The sequence below is a fragment of the Tachyglossus aculeatus genome, chromosome 8 (assembly GCF_015852505.1).
Source record: "Tachyglossus aculeatus isolate mTacAcu1 chromosome 8, mTacAcu1.pri, whole genome shotgun sequence".
In the NCBI taxonomy this organism is placed as follows: Eukaryota; Metazoa; Chordata; class Mammalia; order Monotremata; family Tachyglossidae; genus Tachyglossus; species Tachyglossus aculeatus.
Genome location: NC_052073.1, coordinates 8811557 through 8832534, shown reverse-complemented (window position 1 = coordinate 8832534; position 20978 = coordinate 8811557). Strand labels below are relative to the sequence as shown.

Genomic DNA, 20978 nt, shown 5'->3' with positions numbered 1-20978 from the left:
AGAACAGTGTTCAGCATAGTAAGCGCTTAACAAATACCATTATTACTATTATTACCTTGGATCTCCCCCAGCGCTTAGAACAGTGCTCGGCACATAATAAGCGCTTAACAAATACCATCATTATTATTATTACCCTGTATCTCCCCCAGCACTCAGAATAGTGCTCGGCCCATAGTAAGTGCTTAACAAACACCATTATTATTATTACCTTGTAACTCCCTCAGCACTTAGAACAGTGCTCAGCCCTTAGTAAGCGCTTAACAAATACCATCATTATTATTATTACCCTGTATTTACCTCAGCGCTTGGAACAGTGCTCGGCACATAGTAAGCGCTTCACAAATACCATCATTATTATTATTACCTTGTATCTACCCCAGCAATTAGAACAGTGCTCGGCACATAGTAAGCGCTTAACAAATACTATTATTATTATTATTACATTGGATCCCCCCTGGCGCTTAGAACAGTGCTCAGAACATGGCGCTTAACAAATACCATCATCATTATTATTACCCTGTATCTCCCCCAGCGCTTAGAACAGTGCTCGGTACATAGTAAGTGCTTTACAAATACTATTATTACCCTGTATCTACCCCAGCACTAAGAACAGTGCTCGGTACTTAGTAAGCGCTTAACAAATACTATTATTACCTTGGATCTCCCCCAGCGCTTAGAACAGTGCTCAGCACATAGTAAGCGCTTAACAAATACTGTTATTATTATTATTAGTAGTAGTAGACTAGACCGTGAGCCCGCTGTTGGGTAGGGACCATCTCTATATGTTGCCAACTTGGACTTCCCAAGCGCTTAGTACAGTGCTCTGCACACAGTAAGCGCTCAATAAATACGAATGAATGAATGAATATTATTACCCTGTATCTCCCCCAGCGCTTAGAACAGTGCTCAGCCCATAGCAGGCGCTTAACAAATACCATCATCATTATTATTACCTTGTATCTCCCCCAGCGCTTAGAACAATGCTCGGCACATGGTAAGCGCTTAACAAATACTATTATTATTATTACCTTGTAACCACTCCAGCGCTTGGAACAGTGCTCGGCCCATAGTAAGCGCTTAACAAATACCATCATTATTATTATTACCCTGTATCTGCCCCAGCGCTTAGAACAGTGCTCGGCATTCATTCATTCATTCAATCGTATTTATTGAGCGCTTACTGTGTGCAGAGCACTGGACTAAGTGCTTGGGAAGTACAAGTTGGCAACAGGCGCTTAAGAAATACCATTATTATAATTATTATTACCTTGGATCTCCCCCCGCGCTTAGAACAGTGCTCAGCACATAGTAAGTGCATCCCAAATGCCATTATTATTACCTTGTATCTCCCCCAGAGCTTAGAACAGTGCTCAGCACATAATAAGTGCTTAACAAATACTATTATTACCCTGTATCTCCCCCAGCGCTTAGAACAGTGCTTGGCACATAGTAAGTGCTTAACAAATATCATTATTATAATTATTATTACCTTGGAACTCCCCCAGCGCTTAGAACGGTGCTCGGCCCATAATAAGCGCTTAACAACTACCATCATTTTTATTACCCTGTATTTACCCCAGTGCTTAGAACAGTGCTCTGCCCATAATAAGCACTTAACAAATACTATTATTATTATTACCTTTGTCACACACACCCCCGCCCCCCGGGCGCTTAGAACAGTGCTCGGCCCATAGTAGGCGCTTCCCAAATGCCCCCCTTCTCATTATTATTAGTGAGGTGCTTCCAGTGTCCTGCGGATGGTGTGAGCCCGCTGTTCATTCATTCGTTCAATCGTATTTATTGAGCGCTTACTGTGTGCAGAGCACTGTACTAAGCACTTGGGAAGTCCAATCAATCAATTGTATTTATTGAGTGCTTACTGTGTGCAGAGCACTGTACTGAGCGCTTGGGAAGTACAAGCTGGCAACATATAGAGATGGTCCCTACCCAACAGCGGGCTCACAGTCTAGAAGGGGGAGACAGACAACAAAACAAAATATATTAACAAAATAAAATAGATAAATATGTACAAATAGGGTAATAAATACGTACAAACATATATCCAGGTGCTGTGGGGAGGGGAAGGAGGTAAGGTGGGGGAATGGGAAGGGGGAGGAGAGGGAGAGGAAGGAGGGGGCTCAGTGTGGGAAGGCCTCCTGGAGGAGGTGAGCTCTCAGTAGGGCTTTGATAAATGCCATCATTATTATTATTAATGAACGAATGGTACGCCTGACGAACCACGAGGGCATTCATCCATTCAATCGTATTTACTGAGCGCTTACTGTGTGCAGAGCACTGTACTAAGCCCTTGGGAAGTCCAAGTTGGCGACATATGGAGACCCATATATCCCTACCCAACAGCGGGCTCACAGTCTAGAAGGGGGAGACAGACGACAAAACATATTAACCAAATAAAATGAATAGAATAAATATGTGCAAATAAAATAAGTATATAGAGTAATAAATCCATACAAACATATATAGATATATCCAGGGGCTGTGGGGAGGGGAAGGAGGTAAGGCGGGGGCTCAGTATGGGAAGGCCTCCTGGAGGAGGTGAGCTCTCAGTAGTGCTTTGATAAGTGCCATTATTATTATTATTATTATTATTATTAATAATGAATGAATGGTACGCGTGACGAACCACGAGGTCATTCAATCATATTTATTGAGCACTTACTGTGTGCAGAGCACTGTATTAAGCGCTTGGGAAGTACAAGTTGGCAACGTAGAGAGATGGTCCCTACCCAACAGTGGGCTCACAGTCTAGAAGGGGGAGACAGACGACAAAACATATTAACAAAATAAATATAATAAATATGTACAAATAAAATAAGTATATAGAGTAATAAATCCGTACAAACATATATAGATATATCCAGGTGCTGTGGGGAGGGGAAGGAAGTAAGGCGGGGGCTCAGTGTGGGAAAGCCTCCTGGAGGAGGTGAGCTCTCAGTAGGGCTTTGATAAATGCCATTATTATTATTATTATTAATGAATGAATGAATGGTACGCCTGAGGAACCACGAGGTCATTCAATCGTATTTATTGAGCGCTTACTGTGTGTAGAGCACTGTATTAAGCGCTTGGGAAGTACAAGTTGGCCACATAGAGAGACGGTCCCTACTCAACAGCGGGCTCACAGTCTAGAAGGGAGAAACAGACGACAAAACATATTAACAAAATAAATATAATATGTACAAATAAAATAAGTATATAGAGTAATAAATCCGTACAAACATATACAGATATATCCAGGTGCTGTGGGGAGGGGAAGGAGGTAAGGCGGGGGCTCAGTGTGGGAAGGCCTCCTGGAGGAGGTGAGCTCTCAGTAGGGCTTTGATAAATGCCATTATTATTATTATTATTATTGATGAATGAATGGTACGCCTGATGAACCACGAGGGCATTCATTCATTCATTCGCATTTATTGAGCGCTTACTGTGTGCAGAGCACTGTACTAAGCGCTTGGGAAGTCCAAGTTGGCCACATATAGAGACGGTCCCTACCCTACAGCGGGCTCACAGTCTAGAAGGGGGAGACAGATGACAAAACACATTAACAAAATAAAATGAATAGAATAATTATGTACAAATAAAATAAGTAGAGTAATAAATACGTACAAAAATATATACACATATCCAGGTGCTGTGGGGAGGGGAAGGAGGTAAGGCAGGGGCTCAGTGTGGGAAGGCCTCCTGGAGGAGGTGAGCTCTCAGTAGGCTTTGATAAATGCCATTATTATAATTATTATTATTAATTAATGAATAAATGGTACGCCTGACGAACCACGAGGGCATTCATTCACTCGATCGCATTTATTGAGCGCTCACTGTGTGCAGAGCACTGTACTAAGCGCTTGGGAAGTCCAAGTTGGCCACATATAGAGACGGTCCCTACCCAACAGCAGGCTCACAGTCTAGAAGGGGGAAACGTGACAAAACATATTAATAAAATGAATAGAATATATGCACAAATAAAATAAGTAGAGTAATAAATACGTACAAAAATATATACACATATCCAGGTGCTGTGGGGAGGGGAAGGAGGTAAGGCGGGGGCTCAGTGTGGGAAGGCCTCCTGGAGGAGGTGAGCTCTCAGTAGGGCTTTGATAAATGCCATTATTATTATTATTATTATTATTAATGAATGAATGGTACGCCTGACGAACCACCACGAGGGCATTTACTCATTCAATCGTATTTATTGAGCGCTTACTGTGTGCAGAGCACTGTGCTAAGCGCTTGGGAAGTCCAAGTTGGCCACATATAGAGAAGCAGCGTGGCTCAGTGGAAAGAGCATGGGCTTTGGAGTCAGAGGTCATGGGTTCAAATCCCAGTTCCGCCACTTGTCAGCTGTGTGACTTTGGGCAAGTCACTTCACTTCTCTGGGCCTCAGTTACCTCATCTGTGAAATGGGGATTAAGACTGTGAGGGATAACCTGATCACCCTGTAACCTCCCCAGCGCTCAGAACAGTGCTTTGCACATAGTAAGCGCTTAATAAACGCCATCATTATTATTATTATATAGAGACGGTCCCTACCCAACAGCGGGCTCACAGTCTAGAAGGGGGAGACAGACGGTAAAACATATTAAAATAAAATGAATAGAATAAAATATGTACAAATAAAACAGAGTAAAACGACATGGCTCCCGTGAGCAGCTCGGCTAGGCCGCGGGTAAACCGTCGCCCCTCAGGGGGGGAAGCGTGTGGGTTGCATCCCGCGCCTCAAGGCGGAGGGAACGGGAATCCCAAACGGGAAGCGTTGGGAAAAGGCGAAGCCCGCACGCTGCCCGCCCCGCAACCTAACTCGCTGAGGGGCGGGAGGGGCGTGATTGACGTGGGCGGCGGGCCAATCAGGAGCCGCCTTCCCTCAGCCGCTCGGTTGGGCCGCGGGCCAATCAGGAGCCGCCCCCCCCTCAGCCGCCCGGCCGAGGGGCCCCAGCACGCTAGGTTGCGCCTCGGCCTCTCCGCTCTCCCGCAGGCCCCGCGGCCCAGCCGGGCGCGAGGCGGCCCACCCGCCATGGCGGGGCGGGGAGCGGCTGTGCCTCCGCCGCCCCTCGAGACCCCCGGCCTCCCCCCGCTCCTCACCCGGTGGGAAGGCGGGAGTCGGCGAGGTGATTCCCGGCCGCAGCCCGTGCCCAGCGCCGCCCGCTCCGGCCGCGGCTCCGCCTCACATTCAAACCCCGGCAAAATGGCGCGGCGGCGCCCACGGGCTCAGGGCGCAGGCGCCGCGGCGGCCGGGGCGGGGGTGGAGCCGGGCCGGACGCGATCCCGCCCAGGCCTCCGGGAAGGCGGAGCCCAAACTGACGGGAGCCCACTGAGGCCCGGCCCTGCGCCCTCCCCCAAATCACCATCACCACCATCGCCATCGTAATGATGGGATTGGTTAAGCGCTCACTAGGTGCCAAGCACAAAGCCTCAAACTACCAGGCCCGGGCTCTTACGGCAACTACTCCCAAGCCTGCCATGATGGGATTTCAGCGCTTACTATGTGCCAAGCACTGGTCTAAGCCTCAAACTACCAGGCCCGGGCTCTTCCGGCAACCATCCCCAAGCCTGCCATGATGGGATTTCAGCGCTTACTGTGTGCCAAGCACTGGTCTAAGCCTCAAACTACCAGGCCTGGGCTTTTCCGGCAACTACCCCCAAGCCTGCCATGATGGGATTTAAGCGCTTAGTATGTGCCAAGCACTGGTCTAAGCCTTAAATTACCAGGCCTGGGCTTTTCCGGCAACCACCCCCAAGCCTGCCATAATGGGATTTAAGCGCTTACTATGTGCCAAACACTGGTCTAAGCCTCAAACTACTAGGCCCGGGCTCTTCCAGCAACTACCCCCAGCCTGCCATGATGGGATTTAAGCGCTTACTGTGTGGCAAGCATTGGTCTAAGCCTCAAATTACCAGGCCCGGGCTCTTCCGGCAACTAACCCCAAGCCTGCCATGATGGGATTTAAGCGCTTACTATGTGTCAAGCACTGGTCTAAGCCTCAAACTACCAGGCCCGGGGTCTTCCGGCAACTACCCCCAAGCCTGCCATGATGGGATTGGTTAAGCGCTTACTATCTGTTCTGTTCTGTTCTGCAGCGTGTTCTGCACGCTGGAGAAGCAGTGTGGCTCAACGGAAAGAGCCCGGGCTTTGGAGTCAGAGGTCATGGGTTCAAATCCCGGCTCCACCAACTGTCGGCTGTGTGACTTTGGGCAAGTCACTTAACTTCTCTGGGCCTCAGTTACCTCATCTGTAAAATGGGGATTGAGACTGTGAGCCCCCCGTGGGACAACCTCATCACCTTGTAACCTCCCCAGCGCTTAGAACAGTGCTTTGCACATAGTAAGCGCTTAATAAATGCCATTTAAAAAACCAAGTAGACAGACGTCAATACCATCAAAATAGAATTATAGATATATACACATCATTAATAAAATAGAGTAATAATAATAATGATGGCACTTGTAAAGCGCTTAGTATGTGCAAAGCACTGTTCTAAGCACTGGGGGGATACAAGGTGATCAGGTTGTTCCACTTGGGGCTCAAAGTCTTAATCCCCATTTTACAGATGAGGTAACTGAGGCTCAGAGAAGTGACTTACCCAAGGTCACACAGAAGAATAAATATGTACAAACATACACAAATGCTGTGGGGAGGGGAAGGGGGTAGAGCAAAGGGAGGGATTAGGGGCGATGGGGAGGGGAGGAGGAGCAGAGGATTCCCTCATTTGGAAAATGGGGACTGTGAGCCTTATGCGGGACAGGGACTGTGTCCAACCTGATTTGCTTGGATCCACCCCAGCACTCAGTACGGTGCCTGGCACGCAGCAAGCACTTAAATGCCATCATTATTATTAATAGGGATGAATGGCCATATTTCTGGATGGGGAAGTCCTGGGGTCCTCTAGGCTTTGATGATGTTATTAGTTTCATTATTTTCATAAATGATCCAGAAGAGGGATTCCTCAGGGAAGTTTGCAGATAACTGTAAACTCTTACAGGTGGTGAGCCTGTTGTGGGCAGGGTTGTCTCTCTTTGTTACTGAATTGTACTTTCCAAGTGCTTAGTACAGTGCTCTGAATACAGTAAGTGCTTAATAAATACGATTGAATGAATGAATGAATAAATGACAAATGGGAGGGCAGTAGATAGCAAAGTGGTAGTTTGTGGCTGTACAATGTACACTGGTGCCTAATAATAATGGCATTTATTAAGCGCTTATTACGTGCAAAGCACTAAGCGCTGGGGAGGTTACAAGGTGATCAGGTTGTCCCACAGGGGGCTCAGTCAATCCCCATTTTACAGATGGGGAAACTGAGGCACAGAGAAGTTGAGTGACTTGCCCAAAGTCACACAGCTGACAATTGGTGGAGCCGGGATTTGAACCCATGACCTCTGACTCCCAAGCCTGTGCTTTTTCCACTGAGCCACACTGCCGCTTAAGGAAATCCAAAGTCCCCCTACATGATAATGGGCTCTGACCTGTCAATCTTCTTCCAGGAATGAACATTTGGAGTCATTATTGAGCTAAATCACTGGCCCGATGCCAAAAGGAAAAGAATGTTGGGCTTTATGGAGAAGGGTTTGTGAAACCAAAAGTATAAATCAATCAATCAATCGTATTTATTGAGCGCTTACTGTGTGCAGAGCACTGTACTAAGCGCTTGGGAAGTACAATTTGGCAACATATAGAGACAGTCTCTACCCAACAGTGGGCTCACAGTCTAAAAGGGGGAGACAGAGAATAAAACCAAACATACTAACAAACTAAAATAAATAGAAGAGATATGTACAAGCAAAATAAATAAATAGAGTAATAAATATGTACAAATATATATACATATATACAGGTGCTGTGGGGAAGGGAAGGAGGTTAAGATGGGGGAGGGAAGAAGGTAAGATAATTGAACAAAGGGGATGGAACAATTGTTCAAGATAGACTGAAAAGAATGACACCAGTTTGAAGGGTGTGGGCAAGGCAAACGCTAAATTAGTGTTCCCCAAGGCCAACATCAGGAGGTAATTATTACTACAGGGATTTGTGCAGGCCTAAATAACAGTAGATGAAAAGCTGGTACATCCCAAACCCTTGGGATTGATGCCAAGAAGGACCTCCACTCCAGGAGACCCTTAGAGGCTCCTCCTCTAAGCATCCTTTATTGTCCGTGTCAGAATACTGGGCTTTATGAACCAGTAGTGTGACCTGATATTTTCTTAGTGTTGGACCAACACATTTCCTTCTTTGGGCCTGCCTCTCACCTTTCATTCCAAAAGATATCGGTATTGCTCACTGGTGAGCTACTTTCATTTAGGAGTCTGTTCAAACGCAAGCGATTAATAAAAGGTTGCAGTGTGACCAAGGGGACAGTTCAGTATGTAGCTCGTTGAGGGCAGGGAACACGTCTACCAATTCTGCTATAGAGTGCTCTCACAAGTGTTTGGTTCAGTGCTCTGCACACGGTAAGCGTTCAGTAAATGTCATTGATTTTCTTCAGCCAAATCTGGTCATTTTACTCAGCCTTACCTCCTTCCCCTTCCCACAGCACCTGTATATATGTATATATGTTTGTATGTATTTGTTACTCTATTTATTTAATTTGTACATATTCATTCTATTCATTTTATTTTGTTAATATGTTTTGTTTTGTTTTCTGTCTCCCCCGTCTAGACTGTGAGCCTACTGTTGGGTAGGGACTGTCAAACCCTTAGGATTGATGCCAAAGAGGACCTCCACTCAAGAAGACCCTTAGAGGCTCCTCCTCTAAGCATCCTTTATTGTCCATGTCAGAATATTGGGCTTTATGAACCAGTAGTCTGACCTGATATTTTCTTATTGTTGGACCAACACATTTCCTTCTTTGAGCCTGCCTCTCACCTTTCATTCCAAAAGATATCGGTATTGCTCACTGGTGAGCTACTTTCATTTAGGAGTCTGTTCAAACGCAAGCGATTAATAAAAGGTTGCGGTGTGACCAAGGGGACAGTTCGGTATGTAGCTCGTTGAGGGCAGGGAACACGTCTACCAATTCTGCTATAGGGTGCTCTCGCAAGTGTTTGGTTCAGTGCTCTGCACACAGTAAGCGTTCAGTAAATATCATTGATTTTCTTCAGCCAAATCTGGTCATTTTACTCAGCCTTACCTCCTTCCCCTCCCCACAGCACCTTATATATGTATATATGTTTGTATGTATTTGTTACTCTATTTAATTTGTACATATTTATTCTATTCATTTTATTTTGTTAATATGTTTTGTTTTCTGTCTCCCCCGTCTAGACTGTGAGCCTACTGTTGGGTAGGGACTGTCAAACCCTTAGGATTGATGCCAAAGAGGACCTCCACTCAAGAAGACCCTTAGAGGCTCCTCCTCTAAGCATCCTTTATTGTCCATGTCAGAATATTGGGCTTTATGAACCAGTAGTCTGACCTGATATTTTCTTATTGTTGGACCAACACATTTCCTTCTTTGAGCCTGCCTCTCACCTTTCATTCCAAAAGATATCGGTATTGCTCACTGGTGAGCTACTTTCATTTAGGAGTCTGTTCAAACGCAAGCGATTAATAAAAGGTTGCAGTGTGACCAAGGGGACAGTTCAGTATGTAGCTCGTTGAGGGCAGGGAACACGTCTACCAATTCTGCTATAGAGTGCTCTCACAAGTGTTTGGTTCAGTGCTCTGCACACGGTAAGCGTTCAGTAAATGTCATTGATTTTCTTCAGCCAAATCTGGTCATTTTACTCAGCCTTACCTCCTTCCCCTTCCCACAGCACCTGTATATATGTATATATGTTTGTATGTATTTGTTACTCTATTTATTTAATTTGTACATATTCATTCTATTCATTTTATTTTGTTAATATGTTTTGTTTTGTTTTCTGTCTCCCCCGTCTAGACTGTGAGCCTACTGTTGGGTAGGGACTGTCAAACCCTTAAGATTGATACCAAAGAGGACCTCCACTCAAGAAGACCCTTAGAGGCTCCTCCTCTAAGCATCCTTTATTGTCCATGTCAGAATACTGGGTTTTATGAACCAGTAGTGTGACCTGATATTTTCTTAGTGTTGGACCAACACATTTCCTTCTTTGGGCCTGCCTCTCACCTTTCATTCCAAAAGATATCGGTATTGCTCACTGGTGAGCTACTTTCATTTAGGAGTCTGTTCAAACGCAAGCGATTAATAAAAGGTTGCAGTGTGACCAAGGGGACAGTTCAGTATGTAGCTCGTTGAGGGCAGGGAACACGTCTACCAATTCTGCTATAGAGTGCTCTCGCAAGTGTTTGGTTCAGTGCTCTGCACACGGTAAGCGTTCAGTAAATGTCATAGATTTTCTTCAGCCAAATCTGGTCATTTTACTCAGCCTTACCTCCTTCCCCTCCCCACAGCACCTGTATATATGTATATATGTTTGTATGTATTTGTTACTCTATTTAATTTGTACATATTTATTCTATTCATTTTATTTTGTTAATATGTTTTGTTTTGTTTTCTGTCTCCCCCATCTAGACTGTGAGCCTACTGTTGGGTAGGGACTGTCAAACCCTTAGGATTGATGCCAAAGAGGACCTCCACTCAAGGAGACCCTTAGAGGCTCCTCCTCTAAGCATCCTTTATTGTCCATGTCAGAATATTGGGCTTTATGAACCAGTAGTGTGACCTGATATTTTCTTAGTGTTGGACCAACACATTTCCTTCTTTGGGCCTGCCTCTCACCTTTCATTCCAAAAGATATCGGTATTGCTCACTGGTGAGCTACTTTCATTTAGGACTCTGTTCAAACGCCAGCGATTAATAAAAGGTTGCAGTGTGACCAAGGGGACAGTTCGGTATGTAGCTCGTTGAGGGCAGGGAACACGTCTACCAATTCTGCTATAGGGTGCTCTTGCAAGTGTTTGGTTCAGTGCTCTGCACACAGTAAGCGTTCAGTAAATATCATTGATTTTCTTCAGCCAAATCTGGTCATTTTACTCAGCCTTACCTCCTTCCCCTCCCCACAGCACCTGTATATATGTATATATGTTTGTACGTATTTATTACTCTATTTATTTACTTATTTATCTATTTTACTTGTACATATCTATTCTATTTATTTTATTTTGTTAGTATGTTTGGTTTTGTTCTCTGTCTCCCCCTTCTAGACTGGGAGCCCACTGTTGGGTAGGGACTGTCCCTATATGTTGCCAATTTGTACTTCCCAAGTGCTTAGTACAGTGCTCTGCACATAGAAAGCGCTCAATAAATACGATTGATGATGATGATTACTCTATTTAATTTGCACATATTTATTCTATTTATTTTATTTTGTTAATATGTTTTGTTTTGTTTTCCGTCTCCCCCTTCTAGACTGTGAACCCACTGTTGGGTAGGGACTGTCTTTATATGCTGCCAATTTGTACTTCCCAAGCGCTTAGTACAGTGCTCTGCACACAGTAAGCGCTCAATAAATACGATTGAATGAATTTTACTCTGGACCTGTACATCTTAGGTAAGCAGTAGGTTTCATCTGAGGACCAGAAGTGTGTCTGTTATACACCCCAAGCCCATAGTACAGTGCTCTGCACACACTAAGCACTCAATATGATTGATTGATTGATTGATTGGGACCAAAGTAGAACCTTATCTCAGAGCCCACTTGTAAAATGCTATTGAGTGTTGCGTAAAAGCTTTAAAAAAAATGGGTCACAAACTGTAAGAATCCAGAACAGAATATTTTGGTAAAGCTTAGGTTAAAATTATGTGGGTCTAGTCTACAAATTTTAACCCAGCTGTTTAACTACTGAAAACTTTTCCCAAACTCAATTGCAAACCGGTTTTAATCATGCTACCCAAGCATCAGTCTTAATAGAAAGATGTATTTTACTTCTACTGAAGTGGAAATCTTTTGTTATGGGCAAAGATGACTCCTTGTACTTTGTATCTGACTACTTAATCTTTTCTCATCTTTAATGACTAATCATAAAGGGTGCAACTATCTTTAGCCTGGCTTCTTGCCCAACCTTATTGTATTTAAGTGCTTACTATGTACCTGGTACTGTATTAGTCACTTAGATAGTAATAATAATAATCCCCCTCATCCCCCCCACTCGTCCCCCCTCCATCCCCCCATCTTACCTCCTTCCCTTCCCCACAGCACCTGTATATATGTGTTTGTACATATTTATTACTCTATTTATTTTGCTTGTGCATATCTATTTTATTTTGTTAGTATGTTTGGTTTTGTTCCCTATCTCCCCCTTTTAGACTGTTAGCCCACTGTTGGGTAGGGACTGTATATGTTGCCAAGTTGTACTTCCCAAGCGCTTAGTACAGTGCTCTGCACACAGTAAGTGCTCAATAAATATGATTGATTGACTGATTGATGGCATTTATTAAGCACTATGTGCAAAGCACTGTTCTAAGCGCTGGGGAGGTTACAAGGTGATCAGGTTGTCCCACAGGGGGCTCACAGTCTTAATCCCCGTTTTACAGATGAGGGAACTGAGGCACAGAGAAGTGAAGTGACTTGCCCAAAGTCACACAGCTGACAATTGGCGGAGCTGGGATTTGAACCCATGACCTCTGACTCTAAAGCCCGTGCTCTTTCCACTGAGCCACGCTGCGATAATCAGGTTGGCCACCTTCCCCGTCCCACAGGGCTCACAGTCCTAATCCCCGTTTTACAGATGACGTTAACTGAGGCACAGAGAAGTTAAATGACTCACCCAAGGTCACCCAGCAGACAAGTGGCAGAGCTGGGACTAGATTAGAAGAACACAAACTTCTTACCAAAGACCCCATGTTCTCAAATGCTAATTTCCACACCAAGATATTTTAGTGACCACGCGGGCAGACCTTTTCACCAGTTTTCACTCCATGAAGGACGGGTTGGTAACAACCCATAATTGCTTGAGAAGCAGCGTAGCTCAGTGGAAAGAGCACGGGCTTTGGAGTCACAGGTCATGGGTTCGAATCCCGGCTCCGCCACTTTCAGCTGTGTGACTTCGGGCGAGTCACAACTTCTCTGGGCCTCAGTTCCCTCATCTGTAAAATGGGGATTAAGACTGTGAGCCCCCTGTGGGACAACCTGATTGCCTTGTAACCTCCCCGGTGCTTAGAACAGTGCTTTGCACATAGTAAGTGCTTAATAAATGCTATTATTATTATTATTGACTCAGTGCAGTCACTCTGACAGACCGTTTGCAGTTTTCCCCACACGCTCGCATCTTGCTTACTACTGCTAATCCATTGTTTTAGGAATGAAATCGAAGCATTTTAGTCAGCCTAGTACAGCTGGACAGTGAGAGCACAGAATTTTTTCTAACCTTCTGCTCAACCCATAAACCTCAATCATTTTTAGCCCTAACCTAGTCAATGGGGAAAAGCCATGAAAATGTATGCTAACAAGGTGGTGCTAGTCAGAAGTTAGAATGCATGTTTTAGTCAGATCAGAATGGGTAGATATGGATAAGAACCCAATCGTAAAAATGAATTTTCAATCTATCATGACAAATCAGGTTAAACGATTCCATGGGTGTTGTGTGACCTTGGGCAAGTCATTTAACTTCTCTCTGTCTCGGTAACCTTATCTGTAAAATGGGGATTATTCATTCATTCATTCATTCAATCGTATTTGAGCGGTTACTGTGTGCAGAGCACTGTACTAAGCACTTGGGAAGTACAAGTTGGCCACATATAGAAACAGTTCCTACCCAACAACGGGCTCACAGTCTAGAAGGATTAAGACTTTGAGCCCCATGTGGGACATGGGCTGTGTCCAGCCTGATTAGGTTGTATGTTATCTCAGCGCTTTAGTACGGTGCCTGGCATATAGTAAGCGCTTCAGAAATACCGTGAAAAAAATATGGATGTATTCATGATTTTTTTAATCTGTATTGAATGCAATTTTGTTATGATCAGAAGTGTGAAAAAGTTTAGAAGAGTACTAAGATGTCCCTGTTTTGGGAACTTTATATACTGAGTTACTGACATGTACTAAGAAAAAATAATCCATCACCAGGCATATTAATATAGTAGTATATGTAAAGGTGTCTTTCCTAGTGGGGTGTTTCCTAGGGGGTGTTCTCCCCCTCCTCCCCCTCTCCATCCCCCCTGCCTTACCTCCTTCCCCTCCCCACAGCACCTGTATATATGTTTGTATGTATTTATTACTCTATTTGTACATATTTATTCTATTTATTTTATTTTGTTAATATGTTTTGTTTTGTTTTCTGCCTCCCCCTTCTAGACTGTGAGCCCACTGTTGGGTAGGGACTGTCTTTACATGCTGCCAATTTGTACTTCCCAAGCGCTTAGTACAGTGCTCTGAACACAGTAAGTGCTCAATAAAAATGACTGAATGAATGAATGAAAATGAATGCTATCACTAGGAAAGACACCTTTACATATACTAATATGCCTGGTGATGGATTATTTTTTCTTAGTACATGTCAGTAACTCAGTATATAAAGTTCCCAAAACAGGGACATCTTAGTACTCTTCTAAACCTTTTCACACTTCTGATCATAACACAATTGCATTCAATACACATAAAAAAATCATGTATACATCCATACATTTTTCATGGTATTTCTGAAGCGCTTACTATGTGCCAGGCACTGTACTACAGCACTGAGATAACATACAACCTAATCAGGCTGGACACAGCCCATGGCGCTCAAAGTCTTAATCCCCATTTTACAGATAAGGTTACTGAGGCAGAGAGAAGTTAAATGACTTGTCCAAGGTCACACAACAGACATATTGGCAGAGCCAGGATTAGAACCCAGGACCTTCTGACTCTCAGGCTTGTGCTCTATCCACCAAGCCATGCTGCTTCTTTATGATAGGCTCCAATAGTAAAAATTATCCATATTGTATAAATTGTACTTAGTTTCAGGTTTGGTTCTGAATATGGTTGAGGAACACTGAAAAACTTCTTAAAGTTTAATTACTACATTAAAAACCGACAGATTCACTTTTAAAACTTTATTGATTTAACACCCGATTGAAGCATGGAATATTTTAACAGTATTATACATTATATTTTTTACATATAAAACTTTACATAACATCTCATTATATAATTCTGCTCATTCTTTCAAAAAATGTTTACATCCATTGGGTAAGGAATGCTTTTCATTAAATTATCACTATTAAATGCACTTAATATGTAGATCATTAAATCAAAATTGCAATTAATATTGAGCCTTTTAAGTAAACATACATTTTACACAAAGTGTACTGGATGCAAAGATGCTGAGAAAAAGTAAAAATTCCTAAAGAGCGTTTGAAGAAACTACACTTCAGTGTAAATTTGGACCAATATAGTTAGCCATATTCATCCTTGGAAAGCATCTGGCTTACTTTTTTGCTTCAAAGGCTTTTAAATTCCTCTAGAATTTACTCGGACTTAAATCATGCTTCGAACTGTATCTGCTTGTATGATGAGTTAGCCCAGCTGGCCCCCTTCCTGCATTTACTCCCTGGTAGAGACTGCGTACTTTGGGAGGAATATTAATTACTTTAGGTCATCAAGGAATTTAGTGCACAGCAGCAGCAGAATGTAGGCAATTCTGCCAATGAATTTATTAGCCAATGAAATTATTTTAAAATTAGAGGAATACCTCATAGTATTCTAGGTGGTATAGCTCCTTTTTGCTAGGGTCCTGATAAAGCAAAAACTCCAAAGATCCCAGCAAATTGGACGAGCAAATCAAGCAGGAGAGAAGAGAAATCGCTCCTTGCTGTTGCCTCCAAATTTGCCGGGATCCCGGCACAAAGCTGCCTTCCAGTTTATTAAACACGAGCTTCATAGAGCTGGCAGGGGATGGAGAAACATGGGTTACTGTTGCTTCGCTGCCTTGGCTACAATTGTGAGAGAGAAGAACGGGAAGACGGGGTGTGGTGTGTGTGTATTCATTTTAGGTAAAACCTTGGGACTTCGGCGGTTCAGATTCTAGGAAAGTTGAAACTATCTGCACTAAGTGCTAATGCTCTTCATGAAGTACCTAGCGCACACCATTAAGGCACGACATTTAGGCACTGGGAGGAATGGATTTTCAAGTGAAAAGGGCCGGGGACATTTTTTGGTTACCACTTCCAACAACAGGGGTTTAGCAGCAGTACTCGTGAGATCAGAAATAAAGGTTTTAGTAAGAATGAGATCAGAAATAAAGGTTTTAGTAAGAATAAAGAGGACGCCGTTGCATGAAACTTGTCTTCCAAGACTGCGTGCAGCGCAAGGAGATGGAATTTGTCCCAAAGATTTCAGCTAGAAACTTGAAAAGCTGACATTCCTAAGTTTATTACGACCCCTCTTGTGAGAGATAAGACCATTTGAAAAGATTCCTCTTCTCCAAAGCTTTACTAAAATGGCAAAACAAATGTCTACCATAGATGCTCACATACCAAATTAATTACTTTAAGAATGGCACAGAACTTTCTATCACTTTTGAGGAAATAGCCTATGAAAAATAATCAGTATTGTGGTTCAAGGGCTTCCTACTGAAGACTAAATTGAATTTTGTTATTCCAGCACAATAAAAAAAACCCAGATGATTTTACACTCAGTTCTAAGACATTACTAACAGAATTAATTTTTTTATATAAATTATTGTTCAGAAAATGTAATTTGAAAAAAATTCACTGAAAAAATGATTTTTAAATATATCTGCAGGTCTGTCACACTTTCTAGTACTACAGGGAATAGTTAAAAAGAAATTTTTGACAGGGATTGTCTTAAATTAGTTTAGTGCATCTTCAGTAGAATCAATGCCCCACAAGGGGAAAAATATCCAAATGGAGTAACTGTAATGAAGGTAGGTGCAAGGATTTGCTTGATGCATTTTACGGTACTTATACTAACATTTTTATTTAAATGTAATTGACTTATTGTAGTTAAAACTACAGCACCAGAGTATGCCATTCTTACCAAGCTTCACATTGCAGTCACAATTTTCAAGTCAAAGGAGTTACACACTGTAAGATTTTTCATATTTTATGGTAAAATAAAACCTCATACTTCTTCTATCCAATTTTAAATTCTCCTAACGAAGTTAACTTAAAAAGCCCACCCCACAAATGTTGCCATTTCTTTGGTAGAGAAATTAAATTTTGAACAACAAAAAGAACCCCTAAAAATTGAGCACTGCTGATCCAAACAAAATTTCAAAGCTTAAAACAAGACCAGAACTAATGATATTTTTAAAAGCAAAACCACGGTTATACTCTTCTTTCCTTTAATACAACACAAACGAAAACAATCCAAGCGGAATGATTCTACAATTTTGCTTTTCCCAAATGAAAATTTCAAAGCACTCTAAGAAAGTTAATTTATAGGATAAAGAAAAGGTCTAGAATCCAAATGTTTTTAATCTGTCTTGAATAGACACCCTTTTTGAGAGTCCTCAAGTGCTCCTCAGAACAATGTACAAAAGGGTACAGATTGCACCAAACATCTTCCCTTATCTCTCATCCCAGGAGAGTTCAAGTCAACCACTTTCCCCACTATGGAATCATCGGACTTTAGTGTTGTGGACTTTAGGTCATCTCAGGATATTCATCCCAATTACGAAGACTAAATTTGGTTATACCGCGGCCGAAAGTTACTCTATCAGAGGAATTATTAGTGTGAACAAAAATCGCAGCTTTCTAAAGCACGTCCATCAGTATTAACGCGGTAGTCCACATGGTAATCTGATGATCTCCTGTGATCACCCTTGGTCTAAACTAGTTACATTCTGACTGTTTAAATTTAAAGTTTTTTTAATGTAGACATCTGGTGTAACATTCTCCCTCTGAACGACCCCTTTCTTCTGAAAGTTGCTTACAAAGGGTTACTGTGAAGCTGTGACATTAATGATCAGCACCCTGTAGTAAAAATAAAAATGTCTTGATATGTATGATTCCAATATAAATGACCCCTGGCTAATTAAGACACCTTTATTACTACTTTATATATTCTATTTAAAGAGGGGATAGGTTGAACGACATACAGAGATTTGGCAGATAATTCTATTTCATCCTTACCCACGAACACGTAATTCAGAGTGCAACCTGCATGACTCTGTACATTGTTCCCTCAAGCTGCTTAATTTGGAGGGAGCAAAAAAAACTTTAGTATCTCTAATTCAGTCATCAGTTTAATTCATTCATTTTAATGTCCTCAACACAATTATACTGACAGTAAAATCTGATACTTTGTAATATCTGATAGCACAGTGTTTCTCCCTTCCTCATCTCCTCAAATAGGTCTAACTCTAGCCAACTCACAATAAAAAGATCCCAACTGCTCTAACCTGTGTGCATTCAAAGAACAAAAGCAAAAATTCCAGTCTAATCTTCAGGTGGCCGTTAGCCTGTACAATAATATTTTATTAATATACTTTCTAACATCACAAATCTATACAACTCTATTCAGTATTTCCAAGGATAGGAATTTCCTCTGTGGAACCACTTAAATCCAAATATGGGAATTAGCCAAAAGATGACAAAACCGGTGATAACAGATATGACGAGACTCTCAGCAAATAGAAAGGGGTGAAACAAAGAGACTCCAGATCTGCCGAGGTAACTCGGTTCGCAACAGATTAAACGAAAATATCACAAAAAACAGTTAGCTATCGTTGCAGAGAGATCTTTGTGGGCCAGAGTAACACTTATTTAGCTATGTTTTGATATGCAAAATGCTGCTTCCTCGTTGTTCGGTAAAGCACCGATGAACCTTTCTCCCCTCGTGAATTTGTTCAATAAAGGACGAGATGCCCAAAGCTATTGTCAGTAAGCAGAAATAACTGCTTTCTCGGGGCTACCACGCTGGCGACTGGGTTCCCGTCGTCTGCAGTGGCTCTTCCGGAATCCATATTTTAAACACAACCCCTATTCGCAAGAAGAATTTCCGTAGGACAGATCGAAGCTCAGGAATCAGGTCAAACTGCATGATTTCACATAGGTAGGGGTAATACGTTGAAGCGTGTGCCTTAAACTTGAGGAGAGAACAAAACAATGACAGAAGACATAAAATTAGATCCATTAATCTTCCAGTTACCATGAACAGGGGTGGCAATTGCTACTTTGTCATTCATTCTTTGCTTATACTGCATATATTATACAGCTGTCCTTTGAATTCAAAGATGACACTACTGAGGGTGAGATTTTATCAGAGGGCGTGGCTAAGACCATCCCTTCAGCATTGTGTCCACATTAGACTACTCATTCATTTAACTGTATTTACTGAGCACTTACTGTGTGCAGAGCACTGTACTAGGGGCTTGGGAGAGTACAACCCAACAATAAAAGGACACAATCCCTGCTGACAACGAGCTGCAGTCTGCATCTGCACTGTTGCATCTGCAAGGCCCTACTGAGAGCTCACCTCCTCCAGGAGGCCTTCCCTTCCTTCCTCTCCCCCTCGTCCCCCTCTCCACCCCCCCATCTTACCTCCTTCCCTTCCCCACAGCACCTGTATATACGTATATATGTTTGTACATATTTGTTACTCTATTTATTTATTTATTTTACTTGTACATATCTATTCTATTTATTTTATTTTGTTAGTATGTTTGGTTTTGTTCCCTGTCTCCCCCATTTAGACTGTGAGCCCACCGTTGGGTAGGGACTGTCTCTATACGTTGCCAACTTGGACTTCCCAAGCGCTTAGTACAGTGCTCTGCACACAGTAAGCGCTCAATAAATACGATTGATGATGATGATGATGCTACCCACAGTGTTTTGTCCTGCTGTCTTTCCTTCTCTCTTGGTGTCTTCATCCTCCTGAAGCCCAGTCCTTAAGGCAGTAAGTCCATTACTAATTGCTGCATGCTGAATTGACTTGCCTTCTGTGCCTCCTTCTCTCGGCTATCCACTTGGACGCCACAGCCTCTCTAGTCTGTAGGCTCGTTACGGGCAGGGAACGTGTCACCATCATCAATCGTATTTATTGAGCGCTTACTGTGTGCACAGCATTGTACTAAGCGCTTGGGAAGTACAATTTGGCAACATATAGAGACAGTCCCTACCCAACAGTGGGCTCATAGTCTCAGTACAGTGCTCTGCACACAGTAAGCACTCAATAAATACCACTGATTGATTGACTGATCGCCTAAGACCCTAACTAGTTGCTTCAATGTCTGGTAGCGATGATTCTTCAGAAGCTGAATTCGCTTCTTGGGCAGTTCCCCATAACCAGGTCTGAGGTTACTGTCTTGGACTCTGCCCCTTCCAGAGGGAGAGGCTCTAGAGACCTCCAGCCATGGGGGTGGGGAAGGAGGACATGGAGGTCTGGGCTTGGGCCTGTTCCCCCTCATGCTGGCCCAGCAGCAGCTCCTTCAAGTACGAACTTGTCGGCAGCGATCATGGCCTAATGTAAAGAGCACTGGGCTGGGAGTGTGTGGCCTCGACCAAGTTACTTCTCTGTGCCTCGCTTTCCTCGAATTCTAAATGGGAATGAAATTCCCCCTCTTATCTTGACTGAGTCCCATGCGGGACAGGGACTGTGTCCAACCTAATAATAATAATTGCATTTATGAAGTGCTTACTATACGCAAAGCACCGTTCTAAGCGCTGGGGAGGTTACAAGGTGATCAGGTTGTCCCACGGGGGGCTCACAGTCTTAATCCCCATTTTATCATCATCATCAATCGTATTTATTGAGCGCTTACTATGTGCAGAGCACTGTACTAAGCGCTTGGGAAGTACAAATTGGCAACATAGATGAGGTAACCAAGGCACGGAGAAGTTAAGTGGCGTGGCTCAGTGGGGACGAGCCCGGGCTTTGGAGTCAGAGGTCATGGGTTCAAATCCCGGCTCTGCCACGTGTCTGCTGGGTGACCTTGGGCAAGTCACTTCACTGAGCCTCAGTTCCCTCATCTGTAAAATGGGGATTGACTGTGAGCCCCACATGGGACAACCTGATCACCTTGTATCCCCCCCAGCGCTTAGAACAGTGCTTTGCACATAGTAAGCGCTTAACAAATGCCATTATTATTATTATTATTATTATTATTAAGTGACTTG

General features: G+C 43.0%; 2 protein-coding genes across 2 annotated transcripts in view; both read right to left on the bottom strand.

Annotated features, from left to right (window-relative positions):
• CSE1L (chromosome segregation 1 like) overlaps positions 1 to 5176 on the bottom strand; it is a 43657-nt gene extending 38481 nt beyond the window's left edge. The window contains exon 1 of the mRNA XM_038750207.1: positions 5095 to 5176. The gene's annotated coding sequence lies outside the window, so the exon portion shown is untranslated. The remainder of the gene's footprint in view (positions 1 to 5094) is intronic.
• Positions 5177 to 14940: 9764 nt separating this feature from the next.
• Positions 14941 to 20978, bottom strand: part of ARFGEF2 (ADP ribosylation factor guanine nucleotide exchange factor 2) — a 74448-nt gene continuing 68410 nt past the window's right edge. Inside the window, exon 39 of the mRNA XM_038750755.1 lies at positions 14941 to 18948. Within this exon, the coding sequence (XP_038606683.1) occupies positions 18772 to 18948 (177 nt within the window). The 3' untranslated portion in view covers positions 14941 to 18771. The remainder of the gene's footprint in view (positions 18949 to 20978) is intronic.